This window comes from Trichoderma atroviride, chromosome 4, assembly GCF_020647795.1.
Source record: "Trichoderma atroviride chromosome 4, complete sequence".
NCBI classification, from domain to species: domain Eukaryota; kingdom Fungi; phylum Ascomycota; class Sordariomycetes; order Hypocreales; family Hypocreaceae; genus Trichoderma; species Trichoderma atroviride.
The window spans coordinates 3,146,674-3,161,690 of NC_089403.1; the positions used below are offsets into that span (position 1 = coordinate 3,146,674).

At 50.9% G+C, this 15,017-nt stretch overlaps 5 protein-coding genes across 5 annotated transcripts; 4 read left to right on the forward strand and 1 right to left on the reverse strand.

The window, feature by feature from the left end:
- Positions 1 to 1,841: 1,841 nt before the first annotated feature.
- TrAtP1_008390 (uncharacterized protein) lies at positions 1,842 to 7,202 on the forward strand. The gene is made up of 3 exons (XM_066113890.1): positions 1,842 to 3,295; positions 3,487 to 3,976; positions 4,036 to 7,202. The coding sequence occupies exons 2-3, from the start codon at positions 3,673 to 3,675 to the stop codon at positions 6,723 to 6,725; spliced, it is 2,994 nt and encodes a 997-aa protein (XP_065969979.1). The 5' UTR covers positions 1,842 to 3,295; positions 3,487 to 3,672; the 3' UTR covers positions 6,726 to 7,202.
- On the reverse strand, positions 2,991 to 3,200 carry TrAtP1_008389 (uncharacterized protein; the record flags this gene model as incomplete). Its single annotated transcript, XM_066113889.1, has 1 exon — positions 2,991 to 3,200. The coding sequence occupies one exon, from the start codon at positions 3,198 to 3,200 to the stop codon at positions 2,991 to 2,993; it is 210 nt and encodes a 69-aa protein (XP_065969978.1).
- A 575-nt stretch (positions 7,203 to 7,777) lies between the features above and the next one.
- On the forward strand, positions 7,778 to 8,609 carry TrAtP1_008391 (uncharacterized protein; the record flags this gene model as incomplete). Its single annotated transcript, XM_014086721.2, has 3 exons — positions 7,778 to 7,889; positions 8,019 to 8,549; positions 8,605 to 8,609. The coding sequence occupies 3 exons, from the start codon at positions 7,778 to 7,780 to the stop codon at positions 8,607 to 8,609; spliced, it is 648 nt and encodes a 215-aa protein (XP_013942196.2).
- A 182-nt stretch (positions 8,610 to 8,791) lies between these two features.
- Positions 8,792 to 9,712, forward strand: TrAtP1_008392 (uncharacterized protein; the record flags this gene model as incomplete). The annotated part of the gene is made up of 1 exon (XM_066113891.1): positions 8,792 to 9,712. One exon carries the CDS (start codon positions 8,792 to 8,794, stop codon positions 9,710 to 9,712), a length of 921 nt encoding a protein of 306 aa, XP_065969980.1.
- A 1,816-nt stretch (positions 9,713 to 11,528) lies between these two features.
- TrAtP1_008393 (uncharacterized protein) lies at positions 11,529 to 12,614 on the forward strand (the record flags this gene model as incomplete). The annotated part of the gene is made up of 1 exon (XM_014086722.2): positions 11,529 to 12,614. The coding sequence occupies one exon, from the start codon at positions 11,529 to 11,531 to the stop codon at positions 12,612 to 12,614; it is 1,086 nt and encodes a 361-aa protein (XP_013942197.1).
- Between the last annotated feature and the right edge of the window lie 2,403 nt (positions 12,615 to 15,017).

Below are 15,017 nucleotides of genomic sequence, written 5' to 3' on the forward strand. Positions count from 1 at the left end.
CGTGGGACAAGGAACCGGTGGAGTTTTAGACTGTGAGCCGCTTCATGCAGAGCCACTGAGTACCTGCGTTTTTGTACTCCGTACGAGAAATTGGAGGTACTACAGTACACCTTCCTTCAGCACCAATCAATACCGTTTGCGGGGAAGCTCGCCACCCAGTATATGGCGTTGGTGGCAAAACGTCGGCTGAGGTAGATGGAAACTCAACAATCTTCGCGCTTCACTCTCTTACCACCATAAGGTATCTCGCCTTTCAAGTGAAGGCATTGCCAGATGTTTATGCTGACTGAAGTGACACCTATTCCTAGAGAATGACTCGCCTGTAGATCATGCCCACGCCAATCGGCATGGCATGCAGGACCAGCCGGAGCCGAGGCGAGAGGGAGTGGTCCGGGAGAAGAACAAGACCGCTGGGAAACGTTCACGGCCACCACGGCAATGCTGGCACCTCGATAGCGCAGACTAGGGCCACTCGCCAGGCACGTAGTAGTCCGGGTTCTCACACACCAGCGGCTGTCGTTGCAAGACAGGTCCGATCCAGACCCATCGACTCCCTGTATAGTACGGGTTCTGGACTCTCGGAGGTGATGTGCGACGTAATCGGTGCGCCACAAACAGCTCTTTGAAGGGCTGGGTCCCTGACTGGTCTTGGGCTGAGATACGTGGAAGAAGCTTCATTGGACTCACGACGAGGCAGCCTTGCGGGGCGGCGGGCCTGTCTGCGTGTACCAGGTGCTTCAGGTCGCCTGTCGACTACACGACTACAGGCGCGAGTATGTTGGAAGGCAAGAGATATTAGTATCTGGAGTATGAATAATGCAGCTGAATAGCTCTGGTGAACAGCCTTTCTACTAGTAGTACCTACTACAGATGAAGATTCGAATTGAATGGGAAACAGTGCGAGACACGCGCAGCCAGATGTCTCGGATCATGATAGTTCCGAGGACTGACCCCGGGAAACACCACTGGCCGATGACAGTCAAAAAACAAGATCTGCGCCCACCAGGCCTTGCGACCTCGTCCCCGCAGGTGGTGAAGGAAGTTGGCCAAGGCCCATAAGTGGAGTAATGGCGGCCAAGTTGCACGCTGCCGGCCAAAGATCAGGTGGACTCTGGCAGACGGCGTGGGAATAAAACGGGAGCCTGGGAACAATCGACACACAAAACCAATGATACACATACCACAGTGGCCACAAGATTCGCTCTTCAGCGGCTCGTATTGCTCAAAAATATGCGCATGTTTTCATTTCCCTTTCTCCCCCCTGGTCTGGGAAAAGTACAGTTAGGAAGTACACTCCCTAAGAACGAGAGAACCGCAGCGAAATGTCATTGGACCTTGGACGGAGCTAGGTCCGCGCAAATAAGTTTCATTCTCCGCTGCACTAAAGCAAAGCTACTACAAAGTTGCCTGATTTTTGTTGTTAGCGTGCTGCTTCACTGCAGGCAGCTTGGCCAGAGACATGGACGTGGCAGATTTGTCTCTTGTTACAGCTTGTGCTCTACCTAACTACCTACCTACCTATATGATGCTGGAAGTACGGCAACTGAACAGGTTAACCATTGGGCAACTAGGCAAATAAGAGACAAACACACCCACAGTCAAACGTCACCAGACGAAGCAAGGAAGAGCGGTAGCTGCCAAGTGCATACAGCTTGCAGGCCAGCCCGGTCCTATCGTCCTTCTATGTACTTGTACAAGTATCCGTACTAACTTTCAAAGACCCATTAATAGCATTGATGGGCGGGAGACGAGAGAGAGGCTCGTGGAATCACCTATCGGTCGTTGTCCACAGGAGGCAAAAAAAAAAAAAAAAAAAAAAAAAAAAAAACAAAAAAAAAACAGGGCCAGTATGGTACAGTGTATACGCGCATACAGGCGATGACACGATCACCCTTTGGTTCAAGCCAGCTGTGGCATTTGCATGTGCATAATCCTACCCTCGTGTGCTCGACCTTTTCTCACTCAACTCTGTCCGATTTGCCCGCTTTTCCTGCCCTGTGCCGAAACAGCAGCCTGTACGGAGTACAGAGAGCAGTGTTTCTGCCCCATTGGAAGCTTGTCGCTAAAAACACCCTCCGGAGTGGGACACCGCCTCGCTAGCTTCCCAAAAAAAGACCCTGATTTCTATGGCTTGGGCTGATTGCTCTTGCGATTTGTCCGATCGACACGCATTGCCTCTTGTCTGCGAATCGAAGCCTCACTGTCGGCGCCATCAGCCAGGGTTTTTGCCCACACGGTACCCGCTGGCGGCGGCAAAAAAGCTTTACTCGTGCCAGAACTTTCTCGCAGGGGCTGGTTGCAATGACGATCAGTGCCTTGCCCTCAAAACTCTAGATGCAAATATTTCTCCTTGGCTGCTGCAGCCGAACCGCCATCGGAAGCAAGGCTGGCTTTTCACAACCGCTGGATCGCGCGCGCACATCGTCAAACCCTCATCCCGTTTTTTAAACCTTCCCCTCCCCAGCTGCCGCGCGCATTGCCAGCCTCACACGGCGATCAACCTCAACTCAGACTTGTACCTCTCCGGCCCCATCAAACCCTACGGGGGGGCTGCTGTTGAAGACGAGCTTCCCTTACCCCCACAAGTTCTCAACGTGCTTGTTTTTCCGTCAGCGTCCTCGCTTCCCCTCAACACACGGCCTCTCTCTCTTGGGCTCAGTTTCACCCGAGCATACTTCCACCAGCCCACTCCTGGAATAATTCACAATAGCGACTGTCCCACGAAGTCTGAAGCCTTAGAAGTGATCAAACGGCAAAATAGCTCCTGGTCGCATAGTCAGACTTCGTAAGCCATAGCCTGGAGCTGATCTGGGGGACGCTGCAGTGGCGACAAAGCTGCCCTGAGTGCGCTTTGCCAATTATCGTCACTTTCAATCCAAGCTTGAGGGCGAAAATAGGCGCGAAAGGAACCGGATTCGAGCAAACGACGACGACATCCAAAAGATTTTCACTTCAAGGAAAAAAGGACGACAAGAAGGATTATTCTTATTCTACCAGCCAGTGGACACGTTTTCGGATCGGCACTCGAGAGGACTACGACGACAAAAGGGCGAAGGCTTGTGGTGGATTTCCATCGAGCCGTCCATCTTCTTGGCTGCCTCATCATACGCGCACGCACTCGTCGCTGACTGCGGAATCGAGATTTCACGCATCTCACGACGCACGCGAATCTTGGACTGGCCCTGGATCGAGCTGGTCATTTCTATTGTTCATTCCATTACTCGGCCTTGTTAACTGCATACTGCTGGGCCTAGCAAGCCTAGGTAGGCATTTGCAGCGCTACTCACTCCAAGAGGTAAGTTGCCCGAAGTTGTTGCGACCCTTTTTGCTTATCCTGCTCGATCGATCGATCGCCTACAGCGCCACGACCAATGACACGCCACTTTTGTGCCTGACAAACCGGCGTCCCCCCATACTATCATCACCCAATTACTCGTCACAGACACACAGTTTCCTGAGAACTCACTGCTAACGATGCTTCTACAGAGTATAGGCGCTTGGCGAGGAGGACCCGCTTGGCTACGTCACATTCGTCATAAGTCACATTACTTGGACCCTGATTGCTTGATAGGCAACAAGCTTCACCAGGGCAGTTGAAAAGGAACATGACTCTTTAAGTCAACTACCTCAATACTTGCCAGCCTCTTAATGAGTAAATAACCTGAACCTACAATGCAGCCGACAGAGGGCAATCCTCCGAAACAACCCCAACTGTCATCGACAGGCCATCCTCTCCCCCGACGAACTTCTGGAGAACACTCCATTACCCTGCGACATCATCAGCTAGCTCGCGATGCCTCCTTGAAAGCAAGCCGCGGGTCGGCTCCGCCAAATCAAAGTAATGGCGAACACTTGTCATCTCCCCGTCGAAATTCGTCGGGTGAGAGCAACGAAACCGGCCAGAGCGACGCCAATAAATGGTTTGATCAGTCAAACCAAAACCCCACAGCTACCTTTCACAGCAATTCCATGGATGGTACGTATCCCGTCGTTTGCCTGAAAGCAATACCTCTCAAGTCGCTCACGCTCGCGTAGTCGATCCACCCTTTTTCCAGAAAGAATCAGATTCGTCCAACGAAGATAAGCCGTATCAGTATTTAACAGCCGTGCCTCCAACGCCCAATGACGCTCGAAGCAGTAGCGCCGATGACTACCGAAGCGTGATTGACGATCTCACCGTGGAGATCCAGAAATTGAAGGAAGAGTTGAAGCGATACAAACAGCACGGCCCCGATATGCTTCGAAAAGACAAGCTCTTCGAGATTAAGATACATGGGTTACCTAAAAGGAAAAAGCGCGAGCTGGAAGCGACGCTCCGAGACTTTACAGCAAGCTTAGGGGACTCGCCGGGTAACTCTTCATCGAAGCGCGACAAGAAATCGTCCAGGCATGCTACTCGCGATGGAATGACTTCGGGGTCAGGCTCCATGTCACTATCGAAACACGCCTCGTCTTCGTCTGGATCTCACACGCGGCCAGTTGACTCGGCTTATGCGTCCATGTCGACTGGTGCTGGCTCCTCTGGAACATCGTTGAACAGGCCACAAGGAGGCGCGCGATTCAAGTCTAATGAGGCAAAAGTAGAGAATTACTTGCGCGATATCCCCGAGGGACTATATCCCCGTTCTCTGTCCATGACGGAAAAGGAAAGGAAGAAGCTTGTGGTCCGACGTCTTGAGCAGATCTTCACAGGAAAATTTGCAGGTCGGCATGCCCGTCGGAACCAGGCTAGCCAAACGGCACCTGCATCTGCTGCGCAAGTCCCGTTGGGGCCGCCAGGAGCACACTCTCCCCTGCGGCCTTCCTCTGTTCAGCAACCGAAACTGAAGCCAAGTCCAACTGCCGGATCTGAGCTCTTACGTGAAGCTCGAATCCTTCCTCAGGAACTTCATCTCGCAGGAAAGAAGAGCAGATCGCAAGACATTGGCTCCGCGTCCAACTCAAACAGAGATCAGACAGAATCAGGAGGTAACGGCAATGGCAATGGTAGTAGCACAGGATCAAACCCGTCTCCACCCATGCCACCACCTCCTGAACAGCGACCTACAAGACCCAAAGACCTCGATCCTGACCGCATCCAAATCCCATCCGAAAACATGGAGTACATCAGACATTTGGGTCTTGTCCCTCCTGAACTGATACCCGATCCACCATCAGAAATTGACGTTCACCCCGATGCCGAAGGGTGGGTTTATTTGAACCTTGTCTGCAACATGGCGCAGCTGCACATCATGAATGTCACTCCAGACTTTGTCCGCACTGCCGTCATTGATCTCAGTTCCAAATTTCAGCTGTCGCCAGATGGCCGAAAAATCAGATGGCGCGGCGGCACAGACGGCACTAAATTCAGTAGCGAGAGCTCGGGTGACAGTTCACAGCGAAGTCCTGAAACAGACGACACGGAGAACACAAAAAAAGGGCACCGTAAGAGGCAAAGAACAGGCCGCTCAACGGGAGATTCTGGGAGCTCGGGCAATCGGCCATCCAAATTTGGGCCACTGATGTCTGCGCCCTCTGAAAGTTTTCACTACAAACCCATCTTCGTTAATCAGCCTTCGCCCAACGCGCAATCGTCAATGGAGGACGGTACTTTGTCGTCTTTCGGTCCCCTCGAAAGTAATACAGATTCGCGGTGGGCCCGAAGCGGTTCTGGCGCCTCTAACCGTCGGAAACGCCTCCGGGACGGTGCCATTATCTACTACAGTGGTGCTCCGTTCTGTACCGACTTATCAGGCGACCCAGGAGATATATCCCCTACGACGTATTTGTTATCCAGTGAAACAGGACAGTCCGCCTCTCAGAAGAAGCAATTTCTTCGGCCATTGCCCTTCCGATCAGGATCAGGATCTTCCTTGGACAGACGACCACTGAGTGACGCTGACCTCGGTCTGGGTGCCATTTCTGAGATGAGCATGAATGATGGAGCTAGCGTACCTGAGCTCTCGACTGACTCGGGTGATGAATCTAGCGAGCTCGATATGGAATTTTCCTGGGGAGATAAGCAGCAAACTCTCGAGATTCATCCGCTTGAGCCTTGCGGTCTTGGTGGCGTGCGACCAGAAGATCACTTCATGGTGGTGGTAACGACGAGGCGCCCAATGCTTGATGCTCACGGCGGCCAATCCGGCGTGAAGCGGCGCAAGCTTTCCGAAGAGGTGACTGACAACATTATCCATCGGCTGGCTACAATGTCAACGTCCTCGCCTCGCCCACTTGCTCGTCAATTGCTATCAAAAGGGGACGTTCCCAGGATTGGAATCGAATACATGTCGGGCCGCATAAAACGCCTTGATCCAGTGGCGCTCCCTCCGCCTGCCATATTCTTTCCGCCCTTTAGCGTGGACTCGTGGTCTGAAGACGAATATGGATCCGACGGCGACGACGAGCTTAATTCTTCCGAAGAGTTTATGAGTCGTCGAGCCAACCCGCATCAATCCGACGACTACCCCGACGGTGTGGACCTGAGCAGCGGCGACGAGGACGGCGAAGAGCCTGATGACGATGTTGACATGGCGGTGACTGAGGACCCAGCCAGCGGCATGGATGGGATCTCTCTGCAGGGTCCACGCGGATCACGGGCTAGCACCGAGGCTGTTCCAGGGACTCGTGGACGAAGCAACAGCGCTAGGACGGAGGTGTTGCTCCACACTGGAGGCAGCTCTGCGGCGACTGCAGGAGGCGGCGTCGAGAGCGGGTACAACACCAGCTCCGCAGGGAGTGGCTGATTGTACGGGACATTTCATATTATGAGACACCCCCTTGATGATTCAAGAGGTGCATGAACGTGAGCTCTGTGAATCCCACCGAGCCGCACTGTCACAGCAACACCGCGAAGTGTCATCTCATGATTTATTAGCAGCAGTAGCGGCATGTATTGAAGCGACAACGGCAGCTTGTTGGAAAACAGAGATCAAAAGCGAGCTCTATGGTATTCTTTTTTTTTTCTGCCTTGATGACAGGATATCTGTCTGGTACAACTTGATTTCTGCGATTACTGAATTTTTGTTTAATGAGCTTTTGTTATATATACCTGGGGGACTGGCGTTGAAAATTAGGGATTCCCTCCCCCCAACAGCACGATTCTTCCAAGCGTGCGATTGATGAGTTTTGTTTATCTAGCATTTGAGTTGTATATGTAGTACAGAGAGATTGTACAGACAAGAACCAATATGCGAAATAATACTGTGTTAGTGACGAGAAAAGCGAAGCAGCATATTATGCTCAGCCAGTTTAAGGCTATACTGTAGAGCGGTATCGCATGGGCCTTGAGCTGCCCCAAGTAGCTCGGCATCGGTTGGTCCCGCAGTCGGGAACCGAACTATCGGGATTATTGTGTGCATACCAAAGTGGTGTAGTTCTTTATTGTTTACACTTGCTCCAATGGTTTTTGTCAAAGTGTACCTAGACTGGTGTCGATCCCAAGCACGTGATACAGGCACTCGACGCATTTCATCATCAAGCTCTGACTAGAGTGTGGCTTTCACTGTGTGGCTGGAACTGACTACGCAATCAGGCCATTCCATCCTGCAGCACGCACGAAGCTCCTTTTGATCGCTGCATCAGGCGTCGACCATAAATCAGCGTGAGGGGTTTCGCTTTGATAGTGCTTATCAAGCGATTGATATAAATTGAAATTTCATTGAATAGCTACATACTTTTTTTTTCTGGTCTTGTCTGCGCTGGTTCCGCGACTGGCATTGTCCCTTTATCTCGTCTCACTTTTGTGTGTGTTTTTGGATTCCTTCGCCTTGCTGTGCTTTTGGGCTCTTAAGTGAAGATGCGGCTGCAATTGGGCTCGGCCTTGGTGGCGGGATTAGCCGTTGCTGCGGAGACTTCGGCGTCAAAGGAAGAGGTGAAGCCGGCTGGGGTTAAGAATGTTGCTATTATCGGTGAGTTTGCCTGGTTGACGTTGGTTCCTGGTCTCGGAGATGTGGGCGGGGATGAATCCCACGATTGGAATATGAGACATACACACACACCCCGACGGCCACTGATAAACTAACCACACACTGCCATAGGAGCTGGAGCTGCCGGGGCTTCAGCTGCGTACCACCTGCGTCAATATGCAGAGGAAGCCGGCGTCAAGGTCAACATCACAATCTTTGAAAAGACGGACCGCATCGGCGGCCGCACCCTGACCGTCAACGCGCACGACGATCCGTCGCAGCCCGTTGAGCTCGGCGCGAGCATCTTCGTCGCCGTCAACCACATCCTCTACAACGGCACCAAGAACTTCAACCTGTCCATCGGGTCCAACTACCGCGTCGCCGAGAGCCAGGCCGACGTCACGGCCATCTGGGACGGCGAGAGCTTTGTCTATGAGACGACGGACGGCACCGCCTGGTGGTGGGACGCGGGCAAGCTGTGGTGGCGGTACGGCATGAGCCCCTACCGCGCGGTCAATTTGGTGAAGGAGGTGGTGGGCAAGTTCTTGAAGCTGTATGAGCAGCCGTATTTCCCTTTTCGGTCGTTGACGGCAAGGACGTATGAGCTGGGGCTGGTGGAGATTACGGGGGTGACGGGGGGAGCAGTTTCTTGCGCAGAACAAGGTGAGAAGGGCGGAGATGATGAGCTTGATGACAATGACTGACCATTTCTCGCTAGATTGATGAAAAGTTCTCGAGACACATTATCCAGGCTGCTACAAGAGTCAATTATGCCTCGAACCTGGCATATCTTCATGGATTGGAGACCATGGTAAGTCTTTATCTGGGAGTTTGTTTTCGCATCAGTCAATCGTCTTGGGATTCTGATATTAAATGTGCAGGTCTCGTTTGCTACGGATGGCGCCATGTCCGTGGTTGGAGGCAATTGGCGCATTTTTGAGCAAATGGTCAGAAACAGCGGCGCTACGGTGTATCACAACACCACTGTCTCGGCCATTGCCTTTGCCAAAGAAAAGACTTCGTCTTCAGCACCCAAGTATGAAATCTCCACTGCTTCCGCCGGCTCATCATCTACAGAGCCAGAAGTGGTTGCCACAGCATTCGACGATGTGATCATCGCCTCTCCCTGGCAGTTCAGCAACATCGAGGCCGGCGAGGGAGTTATCAAGCACCACATTGAAGAGATTCCTTATACCAAGCTCCACGTCACGCTCTTCTCCTCTCCCCGCAAGCTGGATCCCGAGTTCTTCAAGCTGGCACCCGGAAGCACAGCCCCCAGCAACGTGTACACGACTCTCGCGGAGGGCGAGAAGCCAAAGGAGGGTACCGAAGGGGTTGGCCAGACGGGCTTCTACTCTGTCAGCACGCTCAGGACGATGCTCAACCCGAAGACGAACGCCACAGAATATGTATACAAGATCTTTTCGCCCAAGCCCGTGACCCCACAGTTCCTGTCCGAGCTTTTTGGCGTCAAGGTACCAGAGGCCTTTACGTCTGGGTCTGGGGAAAATGGGGACGACAACGGCGGTGTGGATCCAATTTCGTGGTATTACCCTCATTGGTTCTACGCCTACCCGGTCGAGCTTCCGCGGGTGACGTTCCAGGACCCTATTCTGGGAAGTGGGTTGTACTACACCTCTGGAATCGAGAGTTTCATCTCGACGATGGAGACGAGCGCTTTGATGGGCATGAACGTGGCAAGGCTGATTGTCGATGATGCAGCCGGCATTTCTCGGGAAGAGGTTCCTGCAGTTATGAGCGAGGGGGATTTGGGGCTGGAGAATGTCAAGGTGGAGTTGGTTGTTGAAGAGCCCGGCGAGCTGTAAATCTCGGACCAAGTTGAGCCGAGGGAGAATGGAAAGAGATGGCGAAGATGGAGGCAATTCGGATGATGGCGGCAATTTGGCGAGTAATGGTAAGTTGACGATTTACATGACACAGAGTTTTTGGAGGGGTTTATTTTAGGCAAGCGACACTTTCTTTGATAGTTGAGTATTTTGATATATGGGGCTTGGGCCCTGAAATGGTGAATTAACTGTACGTTTCTTCATCAATTCATCGCACTGTTACTGCTATTCATGTCCTTCAAAGTGAAGAAGAATTGTAAGCAGTATGGAGGAGTTAGTGCAAAGGTGCCTCAACAATTTGCAGACCATTGCGTTGCATCCCGAGCTAGTATTACTAGTAGGTAGTATCGACTCTGCCTTCTCATGCAAACAAGATATCGGAGCTTAAAGTGATTTAGCTCAGCATCCTTGCATATGCATCCCGTGACTAACATAGAAGGAGGGACAAAAGGCGGAGAAGCTGCATTGGCAGTCTGTTTTGCTTATCTACCTAGTTGCCGAATGGAATGCCAAGCGTGTCATCTATAAAGCCATGCTTCTACCTGCTGTGTCTTTTCCGTATCAATTGGAGAAGAGAGGGGTTAATTGAGTTTCACGCTGGTTCCCATTGATGCTCGTGCGGCTCTCGGGGTGGTGTTCCGGGCGGCTTATTCAACGAGAGGGCGACGCGATTACCTTTTACATCTGGCTGGGGCTAGGTTGATAACCTTTTCACAAAGCATGATGGTATGAGGCAAACTCAACAATCCTCGTTCGTATATGTTGGCGGTATCCTTTAGGTCTAGCCTCCATCCCAGCAGGCACCTATTAAACTTGCCGAGTCTTGTCCGTGGCTTTCGAACTGATTGATGGGGCAAAAAAAGATGATTCTGGGCTATGCATGCGGTGCGGCATGGCAGGCTCGGAGCTTACTTGAAATCTTCCTTCAACGTGGGGCCGTTGCGGCGACGAGACTGGCCGCCGCTAAACAAGGTCCATTCGCCATCTCCATCGCATCTCTTTGTCAATTTTTTTCTCTTCTCTCTCCACCACTCGTAAATCCGAGTAGCAAGTGGTGTGTATATGAGGTCATCTGAGGGGGAATGAGAAAGATAAAGAAAAGGTTTTGCCTCTTGTTATCTCTGCCAGGCTTCCCTCAATTGGACAAATGGTTGTATCGTTATCACAGAGTAATCCCTTTTCTGCTCAAAGCTTCTCCCAAAACAGCAGAAATCCCGGAATCCCGTGTCCGATAATCGCGGCCGGCCTGTGTCGGCATCTGCCGGATGAGGCCCTAGCTCCAGGTGCCGGCTCCGACGGCGCTGGCATTCGAGGCGTCTAGACCAATTCCCATTTGCTAATTGTAAACATTACAATGGAACTTTTTATTGGAGAATCCTAGCATGGGAAAGTTTTTCGTAATGGAATAGGAGGATTTTGTGTTTCATGCGGTATGAAGTGTCATCAATTCGGGCAACTTTGGATGGAGTTTGTTGCTCGTTAGCTCATGGTCTAAGCGAGAGGAACTCCGTTCTTGCCTTTGTTGTGACTTGCTGTTTCTTACATTTAGGGTCGTTGCTATCTTTATCTTTTGTGCTAAAGGAAGGGGACCCCTACTCTTGTTGGCTTGACTATTCCTTCCTTCTACCGCTGCCAATTGTCTTTGATATAGAGAGTTATCACAAGAGCGGTGCCATTGATATATCCCACCCTTTTTGTTATCCATCCGTTGACAACAATTCCATCCATTCACAACTTTGAAACTCCTCTTCAGCTTCTTCTCGTCGATAACAATCACATCAACCCACCACCCAGCATGCCTGCCTCCGGCCCCGCAGCCACCAAGACAAAGTACAGCTTCACCGACGACTACAGCGAGGGCGCCCATCCCGACGTGCTCAACGCACTGCTGCTCAGCAACAACTCCCAAGAGGTCGGCTATGGCCACGACAGCTACAGCGAGACGGCCCGCGAGCTGATCCGCCGCCAGCTGGGCTGCGACGACGTCGGCATCTTCTTCGTGCCCAGCGGCACCTCGGCCAACGCAATCAGCATCGCCGCCTGCCTGCGTCCACACGAGGCCGTCATTGCCTGCAGCTCCGGCCACATCGTCACGCGCGAGACGGGCGCCGTCGAGGCCAGCGGCCACAAGATCATCAACGTGGCGCCCAAGGACGGCAAGCTGACGCCCGAGTCGCTGACCAAGGCCCTCGACGACAACTGGCACTTCCCGCACATGGCCCGCCCGCGCCTCGTCTACATCTCCAACGCCACCGAGGTCGGCACCGTCTACACAAAGGCTGAGTTGACTGCCCTGAAGCGTCTCTGTGAGGCCAATGGCCTGCTGCTCTTTTCCGACGGCGCGCGAATCGGCGCTGCCCTGACGTCCAGCATGAACGACATGACGCTCACCGACATGCTGGAGCTCACCGACATCTTCTGGATCGGCGGCACCAAGAACGGCGCCCTGCTCGGCGAGGCCGTCATCGTCAAGGACCCCAAGCTGGCCGAGGACTTTGAGTTCTTCGTCAAGCAGCACGGCTCGCTGCTCGCAAAGGGCCGCGTCATGGGCGTCCAGTTCGCCGAGCTCTTCCGCGACGACGACAGCCTGTACTTTAAACTCGCCGGCCGTGCCAATCTGGCCGCCGAGAAGCTGTCGCGGTCCATTGTCGGCGCCGGCTACCAGCTCAGCGCAAAGACGGAGACGAACCAGGTCTTTGCGCTGCTGCCCCAGGGCCTCGTCAAGGCGCTGCAGCAGGAGTTTTCGTTTTACGAGTGGGAAAAGTATGGCGAGTTTTCCGTCGTGAGACTCCTGACTACCTGGGCCACGGATCCGGCCCAGCTGGAGAGGTTCAACCAGATTGTGCTGAGCTGGACTCCTGACGCGCAAAAGACACTATAGAGCGCTTTTTAAAACTCTTTTTTTCCCACACGTTTGTTTTGCTTTCAAGAACAACTAGCGCAATTTCTCTTCTCTTCATTTTTTTTTTCTCCTTTTTCTTATTAATGGGAATGATCGGTCGGGGTCGCATTGTTAGGCATGTAGATTTGTGATTTGAGCGACAACTGTTGAGGCATTGGGTCTATTGTGGCGTTTGGGAAAGTCTTGGATTTGGGCTGGAAACAATGAGATATAGAAAAGCCTTGGGTCCAACTTTAATAAACTACGTTATGTCTAGTGATTGTTTCCATTTTTGGTCTTTGTGGTTGTTTTGTGCCCGAGTTCTTAATCTTGGTCGTGGAGCTACGGGCCAAGCTTGAGCATATCGAAATCGATTATCACTGTACAAGATTCAAGTGTTGTGATCAATCTCATCACAGGACTGCTAGCTAGAACCAATACTGCACATTTCGGCCTCTAGCGAGGTCGTGCTGCAAGAGACGAGCTTGATGCCTAGGTAGCAATTGCTCACTCTTGAGCTCTCTACGGCTCCGACCTTGGGTTGATGAATTGAATCCATTGGTAATTTCTTGTTACTTCCTCCTTCAAACAGTATATCGGTGCTTACAGGGAAAACTTAACTGCCTATACTTGGAGAGCATGGCAGTGCTAGATAAGAGCCCTTTTGTCAGAAATTAGTGCCTTCTTTCAATAGCATATGCTACACTTGCTCTTTCCACGTAACTACACAAGGTATTTGTATTTCATCATTAATGAGTAGGTACCTAAGCTATAAATACCTTGCCCCAATTCTGGGGCGACATGCAGTTGTAATTGAGTAGGCACATGGGTGCTATTTGCAGTGCCTGGGTTGACGATGAACCCTGCACCTCATGCAAGCCGGAAAAAAACTTTAATCGAATACTCCCTGCATTTCGGCAGTTCATGTCTAAATAGAGGTGTCTGATAGATTCAGCTCGGATTAAATAAAGCTACTTATGATGTAATGCAATTCCTCAATGATACCAAACGACGGCATTATTCAGCTTATTGTAGTATTCTCTTTGGTATTCGGATAAAAGTTTTCGGGATTAAAGTATCCGGAGGGGGGTAAGAAAACCATCCGAACATGAAAACCATCCGAAGATTTAAAGTATCCGAGGATGGGAAAAAAAAGTATCCGAAGCGGATAAACCTTCCAAATCTTGTTGCTTCGTTTGAAGAATGTGATGATAGAGTCTAAAGTCACAAGCCAAGTATATTAGAGATTTGTCCTCGCCAGCTGTATTGTGCTTTTTTATCTTGAGATCAGAGGAAGATGTGTTCATTCCCCCTTGTATTTCTTGCTTTATTTGGGACTCTTGTGCTCAACAAGAACTTAAGCAATGCATGTCTATATTTTTATAACAAATAACAAAACTAATAAAAAGCAAAACTAATAATGAGAGAAGCATTGTTCCCCATCTCACGCAGTTTTTCAACTTTTAACGGGCGATAAAGATGCAATAACACACAGTGAGCAGTCATTCACCACCACCCTATTTCTCGCATGAAAAATCCCCGTTCTACGGGCCTCTCCGCAATGGAACCACCTTTTCCCTTCTCCATTATTCCCAACTATCGTGGCATTTCTTTTTGGGACGAACCGTGGAGCGAAGCGTATGTTTTTTTTTGTGGCCCAACACGTGCCATCCCGGTCTTTTCCCTCTCAATCTTCTCAGCTGCCGATCACACTAGGAGGTGGTGTCTTATAGGAGTAAAAGTTACTTACATGTTCAATCGATTATATGATTCCCAGGCTAGACGGCAACTCATTCCTCATAAATGAAATAGAACTGCCCCAAGTCCACCCCTGCTCGAAGATACTATCACCTAAACGTTACTTTGACAAAGAGAGCATATCCATTTTATGCAGTGTGTTTCGCTTATCCTTGCCCAATTCAGAGTCCGGAGACATCTCTTGAGCAAAATGTCTCAATAATTGTGGATTTGCATTGTTTGGCTCTGTATCTGAATCAGCCGCAATGCTAAAAGAAGAACTAGTGGAAATGAATCCTTCGATCGATCTCAGTCAGTTTACTCTTCCTGTAAAGGCACCCAGCTCTTCCCCTGAAGACTTCATCCAACGAAAAACGGCATGTGAAAATTCATTGGTTGTCCCCCAGTAGTTCTATACGATAGGACTATTTCGGACAACTTTACGATTGATGTGGTAAAATCACTGAGCAAATGATCATCGTATTTTAGAATAATAAAAACAATCTGTATTTGTCTCGGTTGGACAGTAATCGCTAAATAACAGTAACTAGAAGAAGCAAATGCCGAGTTTCCCTTCTGAACAGCTGTGCCGCCAGAGCCTATCCTCTATAAAGTCTATCCATCTATTCATGCTTTCTAGTCATGACGATGCGGGTCTGGCGGTTC

Excerpts from the sequence above, each read along its gene's own strand:
- TrAtP1_008390 (XM_066113890.1), top strand. The coding sequence starts at position 3,673 with ATGCAGCCGACAGAGGGCAATCCTCCGAAACAACCCCAACTGTCATCG. Across the intron at positions 3,977-4,035 it reads TCACAGCAATTCCATGGATG|TCGATCCACCCTTTTTCCAG; the intron begins GTACGTATCCCG and ends ACGCTCGCGTAG.